This window comes from Brachionichthys hirsutus, chromosome 12 (genome assembly GCF_040956055.1).
Source record: "Brachionichthys hirsutus isolate HB-005 chromosome 12, CSIRO-AGI_Bhir_v1, whole genome shotgun sequence".
Lineage (NCBI taxonomy): Eukaryota > Metazoa > Chordata > Actinopteri > Lophiiformes > Brachionichthyidae > Brachionichthys > Brachionichthys hirsutus.
The window spans coordinates 1,782,347-1,798,290 of NC_090908.1; the positions used below are offsets into that span (position 1 = coordinate 1,782,347).

Consider the following 15,944-nt stretch of genomic DNA (forward strand, 5'->3'; position numbering starts at 1 on the left):
TCGTACACACCACCAACGTCAGCAGCGACGCGGGGGCACTTCCTGTTCCGGGAGTGTGGGCGGGGCTTGTTGAAAGCGCTGATCCGGTTACTGTAGTTCACTGAAGCATTTTTTTATCGAGCTCATTGTTGGTACCACCACACCCAAACAGAAAGACAGATCTCCACCACGGAATAAAGTGAAAAGGTCATCATGTAACGAGATACCGTTTGCAGTTTATAATTTGTTTTTGGAAGTGCAAACCACAACAACAAATCGTAGAGCACACAATAAAAAGAAAATCACGCAAACAAGAAAAAACACACACACACAAATAAATCACGCAAACAAGAAAAAACGCACACACAAAAAGGAATCACGCAAACAAGAAAAAACTCGCACACACAAAAGAAAACACGCAAAGTCAAAGATACATCCTGTAAGAAATACAAGACATGTTCTATTATAACATGAACTACAATCTTTTATTATCTTCATGTAGTGTATTGTAACATACTCAAAATAATTCCATTTAAATTTTTTACACCAAATGCTACTATTCTTTATTCTGACTGACCGAGGTTTGCCTCACATAATCCCTGGATGACAGTTGAAGGATATAATATTATTGTTGTAAAGCTAACGCCACAAGTCTAATAGACTAATGTGATTGAATTAGACAAACACTGTGTCTGGCAGTATAATCAATCTGCACAGAAAATAGAGACGCAGCAGGTGGAACCTGGAGGCAAATTTATAATACATAAACCTTTTCTTTTTTCTTTTCCATTATGTCTATATCTTTCATTTCCCCGAGTCCTCACTGAGAGTAAAGCATTTGATCACATTAATTTTAATTGTTGTGCTCTGTGTGTGTGTATGTGTGTGTGTGTGTGTGTGTGTGTGGTTTTAACAAGCTGTGAGTCATTGCAATTACCTGCATGCAATAGAATAGAATGTTGTTTTTCTATTGTTTTTATTGACTCAAATGTGTTCCAGTATTCCATCACACACACAAAAGTGCAAACATGTCAAAATGCATCAGATTCCTGGTGGCATTGCATGCAGGAGGTTGTGTTCACGTTCCAATTCTGTCTGCAGGGCGTCTCATGAGAAGGTCACACAGATTTGTTCTTTATTTTCCTCCTGTCTACTTTAGTTGAAAGGAGATGTTGCAGAATTTAAGAAATGTTACTGCAGAACAGAAAGAGGTGTCAGAGTGAATCTCGTCAGACAAGGTATTCTGGCTCAGCATTTGGTCAGAGTCAAGCCTTGGAGAGCAATACTTTTCTTTGCATTGGTGACATTGCATTGTCACAATGTGAGATCTTTCTTAAGAGGCCATGTGGGGGGGGGGGGGGGGACATGTTAAAATTTCATGTTACTGAGACACAATTTTAGCAAGCAACACATTTAAAATGAAGATGACAAAGTGTGCAGATGATATGGCAAAGACATTTTTGTGAAAATTTGACAACCAGAAATGTGAAAAATACACAGGTTTAAAACTTCTAAAATAAAATGATCAACCCCCAAATGCTGAACCGTAGCATTATCAGAAAATAAATATTTTAATATCGCTGACATGACAAAAGTGAAACTGCTGCTAACTAACTGTGTTTTTTTTTTCCGAATAAAACAAAACAAAAACTAAGACAAAAAAACATTAAGGTACGACAGGTTTAGAAATTCCTTTGATAGTGTCAACTTTGTCTTCTCCAAGTGCTGCAAATGACAAACCTTTCAAAAACATTGCATTTGAAAATAGCCTGACTGACATGACTGTAGAAACTTTGATATGAACTGAAATGATGCTTTGAAAATATTTCCAGCTCTAAATGTAAGTACAGTAAATGCTAAAACCATTCAGCAGTGTAAAGCATATAGGCGCAAAGCAAAGAAAATCCTCAACAAATGTCTGCAAATAGCTTCTTAAACAATTCAAATTAATTTCATAGGATTGATCAACACTTGGTTCGTTTTTTCACAACATAATCACAGTCAATGAGGTACAGACAGTCTTGTGTCCAGGTGCACAGGCTTTGTCAGTGGTTGTAATCTGTCTCCTCAATGTGATCTGGAATGGGCAGTCCGGTGAGAATTGTTAAACATCTGTTCCCCACGTTGAACACAGGACAGACCGGCTGAATAAAAGAAATGTCAAACGTGTACAAGTGCTGAGAGCCGACGCCATCGTAGAAAGACAAAGCTCCAGAGTCATAGTCCAGCAGTACTCCCAACCGCCGCAGGTGGGGTGAAGGCTCGATGGGAATCTCCTTGCTGTTGTGGCGCACCACCCATGAGTTGTTGCATCGCGACAACACCCACGAGGCAGACGTTTTGCCAATCCACTCTTGTTTTGGTGCAGATTTGTATGCGATTCCCACTGCGAACCTGCATGCGCAACAGAAAACAACAATTATGTTTATAATACCATAGATTTCATCGAGACACGTTTTGTTTCAATTCATGCTGGCCAAAAGAGGAAAACACATTGCAAAACAACTAAATATTGTTATTCTTCAGTTGTCTGAATAAACTGTTGTTTAAAATGGTGCACAGCAAAAGTAAAATAAAGCATCATGGGAAGAATTCCACTCGCAATTTTCTGTACATGTTACAACTGAACGAATACATCAATAATAAAATAATAACCTAATAATCCACAGATACAGAAACATCTGAATGTTGTTACCATGTGCTTCCTCCTATCAGTGCTTCCCAGTAATGGCGGCCGCTGTCGATAAAGACATTTCCTGCAACACCGTAGCTGCTGTGGCTGGAGAAGCGATCCTGACTGTGGCTCTTCTTGGAAGACGTCTCCTCCCTCTCCACCGTCAGGTTGTCATGGGACACCCTCAGCTTCTTGTGAGCCGACTTTGGGTCTAACTTGAATGGCTGACCTTAAAAAGGAATGCTGCTTTTTAAAACGCATTACAATATTCATGCATAATTAACTGTGCGATGACTTGGGTGCGGTTGTTAAGCGTGACGTACTGTTGGTTTTGAGTTTCTCTGGCTTGCTGGTACGGTTTCCTGCCTGATTTATGGCCTTCACTGTGAAAATGTACTTGATTCCACACTGGAGCCCGTGCACAGTGTAGTGATTTTGCTTGATGTTTGGTACAATCATCCAGCTATCAGCAGAGTTACACAAACCTGCAGGAGAGACAGACATAGAAACACTTGCAAAGAACAATCTAAATCACCTGCATCATGGAAACAGCTGAAATAAACCAGAGAGATAATGCAGCATAATTAAATGCAATGTTGCAGTCTGCAGCTGCTATTTTTAGGTACTCAAATACACTCAAGTCAAGTGTGCATGAACCCTGAGGCAGATTACAATATATTCCTTAATCGAGCTATTGTGACCTGGTTAGAGCAATCAATTAAAATCGCTCACTGCTCATTTCAACTTATATTGAGTGTATGATACACATCTGGATACAAATCCACTTAGTTGTTTGTTTTTTCTCAAATCCCAGACATTGCATTTTATTTCAGCAGCATCCAATTATCCATAAAAGCCATGACAGAGATCTCTTCCGTGGCTACAATACAATATTGTGTTTTGATATTGTGACATAGCCCCCCAAGCAATTTATAATCATTCAGAGAAAATCCCTCCATCTGTGCCACGTTTCCAACAGCAAATATTATACTGCGCTCCCACCAGAGCGCTGCACATAGACTTACTGACGACATTAGATTGGTTGCTGAAGATAGTATACTGGAGTTCATAGGATACCACAGCGAATTCATCGTCTGACGACCAGTGAACTGTGATTGTGTCAAATGAAGCGGTGCATAATTCCTCACGGATTATTGGCGGATTTGGTGCTGCAGTCAAAAAACAAAAGATAATTGTTGTTGCTCAAGACAGCAAAGAAAGTGTATTCTGTACACAACAACACAAAATATCAAACAAGCAAAAAACAGCTGTAACACCACCCAGGCTAGACCCCCCCCCCCCCCCCCATGCAGAAGTAACTCACACTGCACCACTTGTGCCTATGCATAAACAGCCAAGGCCAAACACAGTTGAACTCCTCTCTAAAATCTATTAGCTTTTCTATTTTTCATTTGTTAGACTCATCATTAAAACATTTCAATGACTGCTGATGCCTTTACTTGGAGGATAAATTCAAATGACTTGTTTAGTAGACGAACACCTGAAGAGTACTCATCAGTACAGATTGATATGTGGTGGCATACTAGATCCTAGTCACCTGTGAGATAATCCAAGCTTTCTAGCAATTTCTTCTCTCTTGAGAAGTCCAAAGCAAAAGTATCAAAGGTGTCGTTCAAGTTAATTTCTGGTAACAGTATTTGGGATGATGCTGTCGCCATAGAAACTCTGTAATAAAGAAGTACATAATTAGATGGTGACTCTTTGAAGCTCCGTACCTGTTGCTGAGTGACACTGTTATTCTGCAGCCTCACCTGTCACAGATGCTTTTGGCTGTTTGGAGGAAGCGAGTGTGGTCCGTCTCCTTGTTCGCCTGGTCGGCTTGAGTGATGAGAGACGAGGACCTCTCGATGCACTGCTTGCAGCTGGCTATCTGCTGGGCGAGTTTCCTCAGCCGCACAGACTGTACAAGAAACAAGAGGCATGCTGATGGATGAAAAGCTGAGTAAATAACCAACCAAAGTGCTACCCACTGTCTAGGATGAGCCTGACGGATGCCAGATTGGATTTTACCTCGCCCGTTAAAAAAATCCTGCTGAGAGGAAAATGTGATTTGGACCTTGGAGAATTTGATTTTTTACTTGTGTAACTCTCACAGAACAGCAAGTTTCACCCGGAGGTATAAACTGTTATGGCATGAGAGGCGTATTCATGAAACATCCCTGATGATATTATCCAGGCCAGCTGTGACACAGTAGCTGAGTGGTGGAAAGCAGCCTCAATCTAATGCAAGGGACAAGGAATCAAAGAGTCATCCTGTAAGCAGGTCCATGATGGATGCTGGGCTGATCTCACTATGACAATGAGCACAGTGCAGCATGCTGGGATTATTTATAATGGAATCTAATACAGAGAAAATGCTGTGAAATTATTCCAGGGATGCAGAATATGCATATCAAGCGCTATATAGAGATAAACAAAATCACATATCTAATTACCGTACAATCTACGATTAGGAATGTGTTGCAGTCAGTCTGTGACAGGCTCACACTCATGGCTCATATTGCTTTTGCTGCTTGATAGGAATCACATTTTAGCCCATTCCACAAGTTTCAGCTTTGCCTCCGAATGCTTCATAAAATGAAATGAAGAATTGACACAGTATATGCAAACAGGCGAAGACAGGCTGGTTTGTGAGAACGGGTTTAAAATTTTGCTTGGCATAAGAAACAAGCATGACAATGTGGGAAATAGATTTGTTTTAATCTTGATTCATTTATTCAGAAGGTTTGAAGTATTTGAGGAGATTCCAGCAAGAATTGTGTTTATTATATTCTGTATCTAGTAGTAATAGTGCTAGTAGTAGTATCTGGCTTTGAATGCCGAGTAACTGACATATAAATGTGAGGCACAACCCGGTAACAGAAGCAGAAGCAGCGATAATAAAGTTAGTGAGAGGACCTTTGTTCAGTAATGCACAAATTATAGCAGTAAAACCATTAATTTACACAAATAAACAAGGTATGTTTTTATTGTTTGTAGCCTGGGCTTAAGGAGCCGTATATCGGAGATGTGAGTTTCTCCTCAGCAGCTTGTGATTTGTTACAGTTATAGTGAGAGCTCCATGCAGCTCGGGTGTTGCGTGAGGCGCAAAGGTTATCAAGCACAAGGTGATGCACAGACAGACAAAGGTAGTTCAGACCGAAAGTGGCCAAAAGGTGAAAAAGCATACCTTTCCCTCCTTTATCTTGGAAGCTATGATCTGCCTGCGCTGCTGTATGATATTAATCAGCAGGTCGCACTCCTCAAGCAGTTTGTTTTCCTGTCTGGATGCATTAGCCTGGATGGAGGCAGAGATAAGACGCAGCACACACCGTAAATGCGTTCTTATTCCTTTGCTACTCAAATGAACACTTGTTTGATTGAATACTTTCTAAAGGCATTGCTGACAGCACAATTAATGTGAGACAAACCTCATGTGACAGGAAAACCACATTAGAAAATGAAATCCCCCCCCCCCCCCTTAATGTTGGGCAGGGAAATTGACCACATTTTGTCTTTAATTCCAAACATATGGATGATCACAGTGATTGATAAGAATGAATGGTTGCAGAGAGAGAGAGAGAAAGAGAGAGAGAGAGAGAGAGAGAGAGAGAGAGAGAGAGCGAGAGAAACCTCACCTCAACATGCTGGCAAGTTTGGATAAGTTTCCCCATTAAACTTTCCAAATCACTGGTCCTCTTGATGAGGCTGCTGAGGTTGGAATCGAGGGCATGCTGCAAAGGAAATTAAAGAAGAGTGTTTGATTACACGCTGGTGCCGCCACACTTCCAGCATCAACGTGTAAACGGCAGAATCAAGAGTCTGGTGGATGCAAACCGAAGGATCGAAGCCAAGAGGGCACATTACTGTACGAGGCTGCCTCTGGTTGTGACTGGACCCCCCCATCACAGCCATTCCAATATGTCAGGAGCCCCCACCACCAAGCTCAGCAGAGCATCTGCCAGGGATTTGGTCAACCAAAGCCCGGCTGTGTTAATCCGTGACTCAGATCAAAAGATTATGTCAGAGCAAATCTCGTACTGTAATTTGGTAAAGTGATAATTGTGTGGTGTCAAATACCTGAATAAAATACTAATTACATGTAATAATAATGCATGTATAATGATTATATTATACTATACTATAATAGTATAATATGATAAAAGCATCACAAACCAGACGACACAAGTGTGGAAAAAGTCATCAGCAGGTACTCTGAAGCAAATCCAAAGAGCATAAAATCATAATTATTACCTTTGCATGAGGCTAACGGTTTCTAATTGAATTTGATGCTTGTTTTTGGTTTAAGAGAAACACTGAAAGGTCACACTGTGAAGTGGTAAACAATCCAAAAGGGAACATTTTAAGATGCTTTGAATGTTGGGAGATAAACAGAACAACAAAACAAAGGCCTGCAGCAGAGAGTGAGTTCAGGTTTTACATTGTGATGCTGGATGCATCGCTGTCTATTAAAATAGCAAAGGCTTTATTTTGCCACTCTCACCCTTATGATTTATTTATATGAAAGGGAAAGTGATGAATCTCAGATGTCTCTCTGCGGATACAGGTGAGAGGAGTAAAACTTTCTCAAACTGGACGCACGGAACATAAAATATGAATCAAACTCAAGTTAAATATAACCACACGTTCACTTTTTGATGCATTGTTCTTCTCAAAGTGCCTAAAAAGCATCTCCTCGTCTAACAAATAGGCTCTATGAGGTTAGACAGCTCTCGCTGTCTTTAGCTGTTTCATGTCGATGAGAGGAAGGAATAGCAGCTTCCTTTTGCATGTGGATGCTTCTCGTCTGACACCTTTGCTTTGGCCAGCCCCCTTCCTTCCTCTCACGGTCCTGCCAGGTCACCGTCAGGTTTCGCTGTTTTATCCTGTGTCAACATTAGAAATCGGCTCCATTGTCGGAGTTTGGCCCGTCATCCTGTGAACACTGCAGACACTTTATCAGGCATAGACATATTCAGTAATTTGACATGCTGTATCTAGAAGCTATGTGAGTGCATAGGGCCATTCTGCATGTAACAATAGAAATGTGTTCCTCAATATCTCGGTTGATTATTGACCGATGTTTATGGAATGTGACACAGTCATGGAGGGTGGGGATCTCTATATCACCACCAATTTTCAACCAGATCGGATCCAGAATGAATCTTATTATGAGGGGAATGAGCTGCTTGGTGGAGGTCTGCGCTCTCTGAGTGCTTTTCTAGTTTATAAATGTTGCGAGCAACACTCGAGCTGTACCTGTACAAAGAGGAGAAGAAATATGTGCTGAGAAAATACCCCATTAGAGAACCTGTTAGTCAAGGTGGGAACAATAATTTAGCCACAGACTGCAGAGAAAGATCTGCCACTCTGCAATCATTTTGGAAATATTTGACCTTAGAATGACCTTCCAGCTGATAAAGAAAACTCTTCCTGGTTCAGGACGTGCTGTCCCTGATGATGTAACGCAGGTCAGGGGCCTCAGTGCTTATTACATTTTGTAGGATTTATGAGCTACTTACATGACAGAGCCAATAAAAAATGTTTATGAAGTTAGCAGAGCATGTCACTGCTGAGAATGCCTGAACACAATACAGCAGACCAAGTCGTTTTAAGCTTGATTACTTTTTACGTGAATATAATTTCTTATTTGCACTAGTGCCTCACCGGCAAGGTGCTGAATATGTACTTATTAAGTATAAATATTCTCTCTGTGTTTACTCGCCTGAAATTCACTACAAACCTGAAGCTGCCAGGTATTCCTGTTTATATACCCGAGACAGACCAGAACTATGATGGCACAACAGATGGCTATAATGTCAAGCCTTTATCATGTCGCATTGTACCAGGCCCCATTACAGACGGTTTAATCTACAACATGCACACACTGGGGTCTCCAGTGGCACAATATCTCTTTGTGTGTGATTCTGTGAGAAATGGAATCGTAAACATGTGTTTGGGAAAACCGGCAGCCAAACAGGCTCAGCTGTGAGCCACCTGGGTCCTGTCCTGCATGCCAGGACCCTTTAGAATGGGGATTGTTGTTTCCTGTGTCACTTGAGGCTTTTAACAGTGCAGCTAAGTGCATTTAATGTAAGGTCAACCCATACAAGCATGAACTCCATTGTAGAATGACATCAAACACATGAATATATTAACAGATGAGGAAACAGGTCACTTAGAGGGAGTGTTTAAAAAGATAAAGGGCTGTATTAATCTCAGGGCAAATGCTCTGCTGTCTTCATATATAGGGATTTTATTAAAACAGAAAGAACCATACAGTCAATACTGCACCAAATAATACATCCATGCTTATCAGTAGTTGTTGAAATTATACTTTTTATTTCCGAATAAAAGGCTTATTTTCCCAAATAGTTTTTGACTATTCCACCCCCTTCACTGCTTTTACATAACTAGAGCTAAAGAGCATCAGTATCTGATGTGAACGCCTCATGTGGTGCAACATCTTCTCCATGCAGAGATAATCAGGCTGTGGGTTGTTGCCCCCCCGTTGGGTATTGACAACATCTGGTTTACATATGAAAATTCAATAACTGGGATGTTTTCAGAACCGTGTGCACATCCTCGCGATGTGGGCCTGTGCATCGTCAGGCTGTAACAAGAGACGATAAATACACAGCAATTCACCACAGAACGTTGTCACAGTTTATCTGTGTCATCAGTAAAACACATCCCTGTCTCCTAGCAACAGCAACATTTACAGGTGACGTTGATATGTGTAAATGCTGTTAAAAAATAGTCATATAAAATCCAAGTTAAAGCTTTGTTTTGCTTTTCATAGGTGAAATATGTCATGTGATGCTGGTCACCTGGTCTGCCTCCTGGTGTGAACGGTCACGCCTCACACAGAGAACGTGGCGAGACGATTTCTTCACGGTGACAGCATGATCACACAAAGGAGAAAGGTTAACGCTCTCTCATCTCTCTTTGGAAGTTGTTGCAAAGGTGTGCATGCCAGTTCCAACCATGCAGAGTGCAGGAGAGGATCAGGCAGGTGGGCGTTGGGTTGCAGTAACCCCCCCCCCCCCCACGCTTTTTAGTGAGTCATGCATAACATTGCAGAATTCATAACATTCATGTTAATTTCATGAAGTAATGAACCATATTTCCCCGTTAAGTACTTCACTGCAGTTTGCTGGAGACACAACGGAGACCCAACAAACGGCGTGACCGCGCTGACGCACGGCTATAATAGAATGAATATGATGCATGGCCTTTTTACACGCTCCAGCTGGCAGCCTTGTCTCATGCTTTATTGATATAAGCCCATCGACTTGAAGTGAAGAGCTCCACTCAACCTAAAACCGTAAAAGCAGCCTCTTGCATTGAGTGACTGGCCGTGAGCGAGACCTTGTCCTCACTTCATGCTATATTTCTAAGGCTTGTGATAAATTACGTCTCTAATGTAAGTGCTATTCTCTATTATTTTCCTTGCAAGAATCCTATGAAATCATCAAGTCTCTGGTCCTTTCAATTTAGGAATATATATATATATATATAATGCATATGATAGTTAAACAAATGTGTTGCTGAGCTTCCTCGAGATTAATTCGATAGCGTTCGAATAGAAGATTTGTGTGCATTTACAGCACAATCGTTTCTATAGGATTGACTCAACACGAACCACAGTGCAGATGTTCATTCTATGAAGGAACACGTCACCAATAAACCCAGATGCAACTCACAAACCATCTTAAAGGGCCGGTACATTATTTTATCAAGCGTTAGATAATTGCTGTTATTTGTATCATTTGCTTCTCATAGTATTTAATGTATTTTTAACGAAATCACAGCGCTATGATACTGTAGTGTTTTATTACTCCAAATCCAGCAGCCACATATGAGTCCTCTTTTTGTGAACCTCATAAATGCTTTTATCATTTGCAAGTGATATGCCACAGATAAACGTTTCGGTGGTAAAATCGAGAAATACCACCATTTTAGTAGAAAATGCATCAATTTAGTGGCCTAATGCTCAACGTTTATCATGCCATCCAACTTGAAACTGACACATACAGGACCACGGATGTCCATTTGATTTTATCCAGTGGTACCACGTCCATTAAATGTTTTTAATTCTAAAATGTGTTTGACATTCATGAACAACATATTCAAAGATGTAAAAAATATTTTTTGTGTGTGTGTGTGTGTGTGTGTGTGTTAGTCCCTGGACTTCAACTGACAACCACTGGGTCAGTCATTTTCAAAACATGCAGCTCCAGCTCTAAAACGCTAAGAAATTCCATGCTACGAGATGATTTTCATAATAATCATTATAATTGAATAATTTTACTTTGCATTGTGATCTTATTCCATTAAAATGAAGCAGCTCAACAACACTTTTCTTTAATAAATCAAAATGACTTGAGTTTGCTCTTGTGCTGTCATGCTGTGATACTGAAGGGGAATAGGAGGTCTCTTTAGTGCATCATAATTCCCCAGACGTTCCTTGAACTACGCGTCACCCCCTTACCTTGAGTTTGTCATAGCGGTCGCTGAGGGCTGCCACCTGGTGGTCCCGGTGTCGGCCGACCAGCTTACACAATGCACAGATCAGCTGTTCATCCGTCACACAGTACATGTTGACCTTCTCATCCTCATGCTCCAGACACATGAGGCCTCGCAGAGTGGAGTCCAGTAAGGGCTCGATGAGACGGTGGCCAGTGAAAGGCTTCTTGTTGGGGTGGGTGGCCTTGAGGCACTCCTCGCAGTACGACACCTCACAGGTGATGCAAGTCTTCACTGCATCCTGTGGGGGGTCCTGCTCGCAAAACTGACACTGTACCCGGTCACGAGGAGAAGTCATGGCTTTGCTGCCGGGGGTGGCTCGCTCCCGCCGAGTCTCGTTAGGAGAATTAGGTCCGCTTAGAGAAACCTTCTGGTAGCGATCGATGATGTTCTGTAATGTAATGTTGCGTTTGAGTCCCTCTAGGCCCCTTTGGTTGAGAGTGATGACATAGCGGCAGGTCGGGCACTGAAAGGCGCTGATGGATTGAATGGGCTCACTTGGAGTGCAGTGTGACACCAGGATACGATGGGCACAGTTGAAACAAAGGCTGTGGGCGCAGGGCAAGAGCAGCGGATCCTCAAATAGCTCCAGACAGATTGGGCAAGTCAGCTCTGACTCCAGCGTTTCCATCTTCAGGCATACAGACGTTGGCTTGGCAGCGAAATCCAGGGAAGCTGATCAGCTATCTGTACAGAAAAGAATAAAAAAAAACAGCTTCCGTTATAAAATGAGTGTGCAAATACATTTACAGTAATACTGCAGTATGCTTGTGATACATGAGTACGTAAATAAAGCAAAATACACTTCCCAAACAGGCGCAAACTACTCATTTCATTTTTACAGAGAACACGGCTGGTTTTCATTTTACTGTATGCTGTGGGCTTTAGCCCGGACTGAGGGCCACTGGGTCAGCGGAGGCTGGCAGCTCAGCCAAGCAGAAGCCCATTGACCTGCTGGCTGGCGGCCGGGGCTCCTCGCTATCACAGACACTACGCCTTTGTTACCGGCCAATCGGACACCCTAGCTGCGAGTGGACGCGCCGTAATCAAAGTGTCTCACGATGTGAACTTCCCACCTCCAGCCATTATGTGTGAGGAGGCAGAAGCTCATTAGCGGGACGGTCAGGCACAAGTAGCCTTTAGAAGTTGTGAGGATGCAGCAATAATTACCTCCCAGCCACAGACCTGGGTTTGTCCCTTCTGTCCCACATTCATCCATACTGTGTTACTCCAAACAGGAGGTGATTGTTACACTTGTCTCTGGCCACAATGTGCGGGCCTTTGTTTCTTAGCCGTTTTGTTCGTGTCAGAAAAAGCAGCAAGCGATCTAAGACCATCCGTTCATCGTGTAAACCCTCCACTCGTGAGCAAAACACGCCACAAGAAGTGAAGTAAGGATTGAATCACATCATTCATTAACATGCTGCTTAAACTCCTGCTAGCAGAATTCAGGTGTGTGTATAATTGGCCGAAATTCAAACTCCTCTCCAAACACAAAGCAACCTCTGACAGATGAAACTAATTTACATGTCTTAAAGGGTCTAAATTACTTGTATTAAATTCTCTGACATGTTTTTACCAGACACACAAAAGTGTTCTTATAGCAACGCTATCAGTTACAGCACTGGATGAGTGTAACTTGCACAGGTACAGGTTGAACAGGTACAGCTGGTACTTTACCTGGGAACGCCTAAGTACATTAGAAAAAAACCCAGAATAAATTCAAAGACAATGATCCTCTGATGTCATCTCCTATGACATGAAATACCCCACTCAACAGTCGGGCTTGTAAAACAACACTATGGCAAAGGCTCACTTCAAGCTGCATCACAGACCCAAGTGAAACTCCATTCACGCACAGATTACTTTACCCACCGATGGATTTCGCCCCACTTTGTCCTGCCGAGACATTTCTGCGGGAGAAAAAACTTCTGGTCTAAATTATAAGAACAGATTTTGGCCGGCAAATACGGCAGAAGTAAAGCGAAACATGCTGCGGAGACGGGCATCCAGATGACACAAATCTTCACTGCCTCAGTAATCCTGTCATCAAGCAAGAGGTCGAGCAAGAAGTGAAAAGCACAACAGGAAAAGTTGCCCGACAATTCCAGGAAAGCCAGCTCCACCTACAGCTGGAGCGCTGGCCAGCACTGGAAGAAGAGAGACAGCAGTGGGGGAATGTGTGTGTGTGTGTGTGGGAGAAAGAGAGAGAGGGAGAGAGCGAGAGAGAGGATATGGGGGGGGGGCACAAGATAAGTGGAGGTAGAGTATTGTGCTCGGCCCCAGCCTGTGTCCTCGCAGCCCTGCCCATTCAGAAATTCAAAGCACTGGGATCAGGTTCAGGTCTCCTAAGTGACGGTCCCTCACAATGTGGATCGGAACCCGTCTCGCCACCGCACCAGGGATTCAAACCAAAGACACGGACGTGGTTGAGAGGCTGCCTGAGGAGACTCAAACTGTATTTCATTTGCAATGTGATGTGTAAAATGTCACGAAAGTCAGCATAGCTATGCCGGTAAAATAAACTACGCGTATCTTTTCAAATTCCCGTTTGCTTAACTAAGCGTCCTTTCCGGCAGACAAAGACTGCGAATTCAAACAGACAGTACGTGACATCATCTTCCACACACAGGCCTGTCCCAGTTGGCCCTCGTGTGGGAATCACCGAGGTTCCATCTGCTTCTCCTGTGCCTCTGTTTCCAGACACGCCCCTGCTGTGCTCCATTTGAATTCTGCAGTCATTCAAAAGAGTCCCGAGAGTGACTCGTCTCCAAGAGACGGATCCACACTGCAGATATTAAATACAAGCCAAAGTTCAGACAAAGCAGTGGGTGTGTGTTGCTGAATGTGGCTGGCATTCCCCAGGCTTCCTATGGCATTCCCCGAATGGGATGGACATCAGTATCATGATATCAAGCTTCTTGCTTATTCTTTCCCAAGTCTGCCTGCCTCTTCTCATTGTAGCACAATGCAATCACAAGATCAGCGCGGTAGGAAGTCTTGTTTCCGCATGAAGGGAACGAGCGGCTCGGCGAGGTTTACATGCAAGGATTAGTTTAGATGCGTTTTTATTACCTTTAGTGTTGAGCCATGCCGACACATATTCAAACCCACCTAAGCATAGATAGTATCGGCGCACCGCTGGGGGGGGGGGGGGGCTATTTTGTATCCAGAGGCGATGAAAGAAATGTTAAGATTAAGAATGATTAGATATGATGGCACTGAGTTCAGGACTCAACTACGGATGAGCTCAGAGCTGTAATGCAGCCAATAGAAGGGTCTGCTGGAGCCTGTCCCAGCGTGCTATGGGGTGCACCTCGGACAAGTCGCCAGCGCATCGTACGTATAATAACCAAAATACAACTGAAATTATAGTTTCTCATAAAAAATACACACACATAAAACCAAAATTATATAGTATTTTTTTAATGTAATAAAATGTTTGTCATGTGAAAGTAATTTTAGGAAATATCTGCCCAATTTTCCCATTTTTGGAGAAATGGCTGCAGCTGAGAGATGTGCACATTCAAATGCCCGGTGCTTTGTCAAATGATGAACTTGAGCACACGTTTTAAGGTTTTATTCGATTAGACGGTAATGGCTCACTTACAGATGAAACAATTACGAAGTCTCAGAGAGGAAGACAATTACCTGCTCAAACACTCCTTAATCCTTTTGGTTATGGTCTTTTATTCGCTTTAATGACGCCTCTTATAAGCATGCATCCAGCCACCGAATGAGTGTGATTGCTCTTTGTCTTTGTTCCTGGGGCAAGCACCGAACATATTTATCTGTAATCCTGTCTGTGCAGCGTGGCTGTGACCAATGTGTGGCCTGCTGATGATCCCTGCAGCAGCCAGCTCAGCAGCAGCCCATGCAGGCCTAATGTGAGTTAAAGCATTGCTAGCCAGCTGATGAGACTGACAAATCTACCTGATCTGCAGCTGCACATATTACTGAGATTAGCTTCATCAACGTACATTATTATTTAAATAACTGTCGAGGACAATTTAATTAAAAGCCTACATGTAAACAAAGATACATTTTACTTTGTTTGCTTTGCATCTTGTTCAGAAACACAAAATAATGAAAGTTAAAGATGACTCCTTCAAGAGGCGTTAACTCCTGTGAGTAAACAGGACATTTCACACTTCAGTCCTGAATCAGGAAATAACATTGAAGAAATACAAAATATTTGAACCCAATAACTTTCTTTTATACTGGAAAAATAAGAGCTTCTTTTATTTTTTCTCTGTATGATTGGATGTGGTATTCAGGTCATCAAAAGTGGCAACAGAGCTCTATTTCCTCTCTGCTGTTTGGCAGGTGGTATCAGCAGGGGAAAAGAATCACTGCATCCTTTCCACAAACGCGGGAGGGAAATTTACAGAATGTGACCTGCCAACTGTGCAGCCGTAAGCCTGCAAGAAATGGACACAACTTTTTTTTATTGTTGGGAAAATAGTAAAAGGGCGGCCCCAAGCGGTAGATTTATGAACTTCAACAAGCATGTCGACCCTTGGAGGCCATTTTTCTGACTATAAAAAATTGCATGTCGATATTTTACTGCACTACTATAAAAAAAAAAGAAAATCACAGGTTTTCAAAATGCATTACAATTTTTGCACCATTTTGTCACCGCACCACTTTCTGAAGACCCATGTGTTTCCATGGAGACAGCCAGAAATCTATTTGTCCCACTAATGATCAGAAGCAAAGAAAACTCTGGAGGGAAGACGTCTCACATTCCTCCGCACAGCGA

General features: G+C 42.4%; 1 protein-coding gene across 1 annotated transcript; it reads right to left on the reverse strand.

The window, feature by feature from the left end:
- Positions 1 to 1,531: 1,531 nt before the first annotated feature.
- On the reverse strand, positions 1,532 to 11,813 carry mid1 (midline 1). The gene is made up of 10 exons (XM_068746060.1): positions 11,148 to 11,813; positions 9,484 to 9,543; positions 6,292 to 6,387; positions 5,844 to 5,951; positions 4,426 to 4,574; positions 4,212 to 4,339; positions 3,679 to 3,822; positions 2,977 to 3,138; positions 2,675 to 2,882; positions 1,532 to 2,373 (listed from the first exon to the last, which is right to left on the reverse strand). Exons 1-10 carry the CDS (start codon positions 11,811 to 11,813, stop codon positions 2,025 to 2,027), a joined length of 2,070 nt encoding a protein of 689 aa, XP_068602161.1. The 3' UTR covers positions 1,532 to 2,024.
- Positions 11,814 to 15,944: the final 4,131 nt, after the last annotated feature.

Coding starts and splice junctions, on each gene's coding strand:
- mid1 (XM_068746060.1), bottom strand. CDS start 11,813: ATGGAAACGCTGGAGTCAGAGCTGACTTGCCCAATCTGTCTGGAGCTA. Junction 4,575..5,843: donor CCAAGATAAAGGAGGGAAAG/GTATGCTTTTTC, acceptor TTTCTTGTACAG/TCTGTGCGGCTGAGGAAACT. Junction 3,823..4,211: donor AAGCTTGGATTATCTCACAG/GTGACTAGGATC, acceptor TTTTGACTGCAG/CACCAAATCCGCCAATAATC.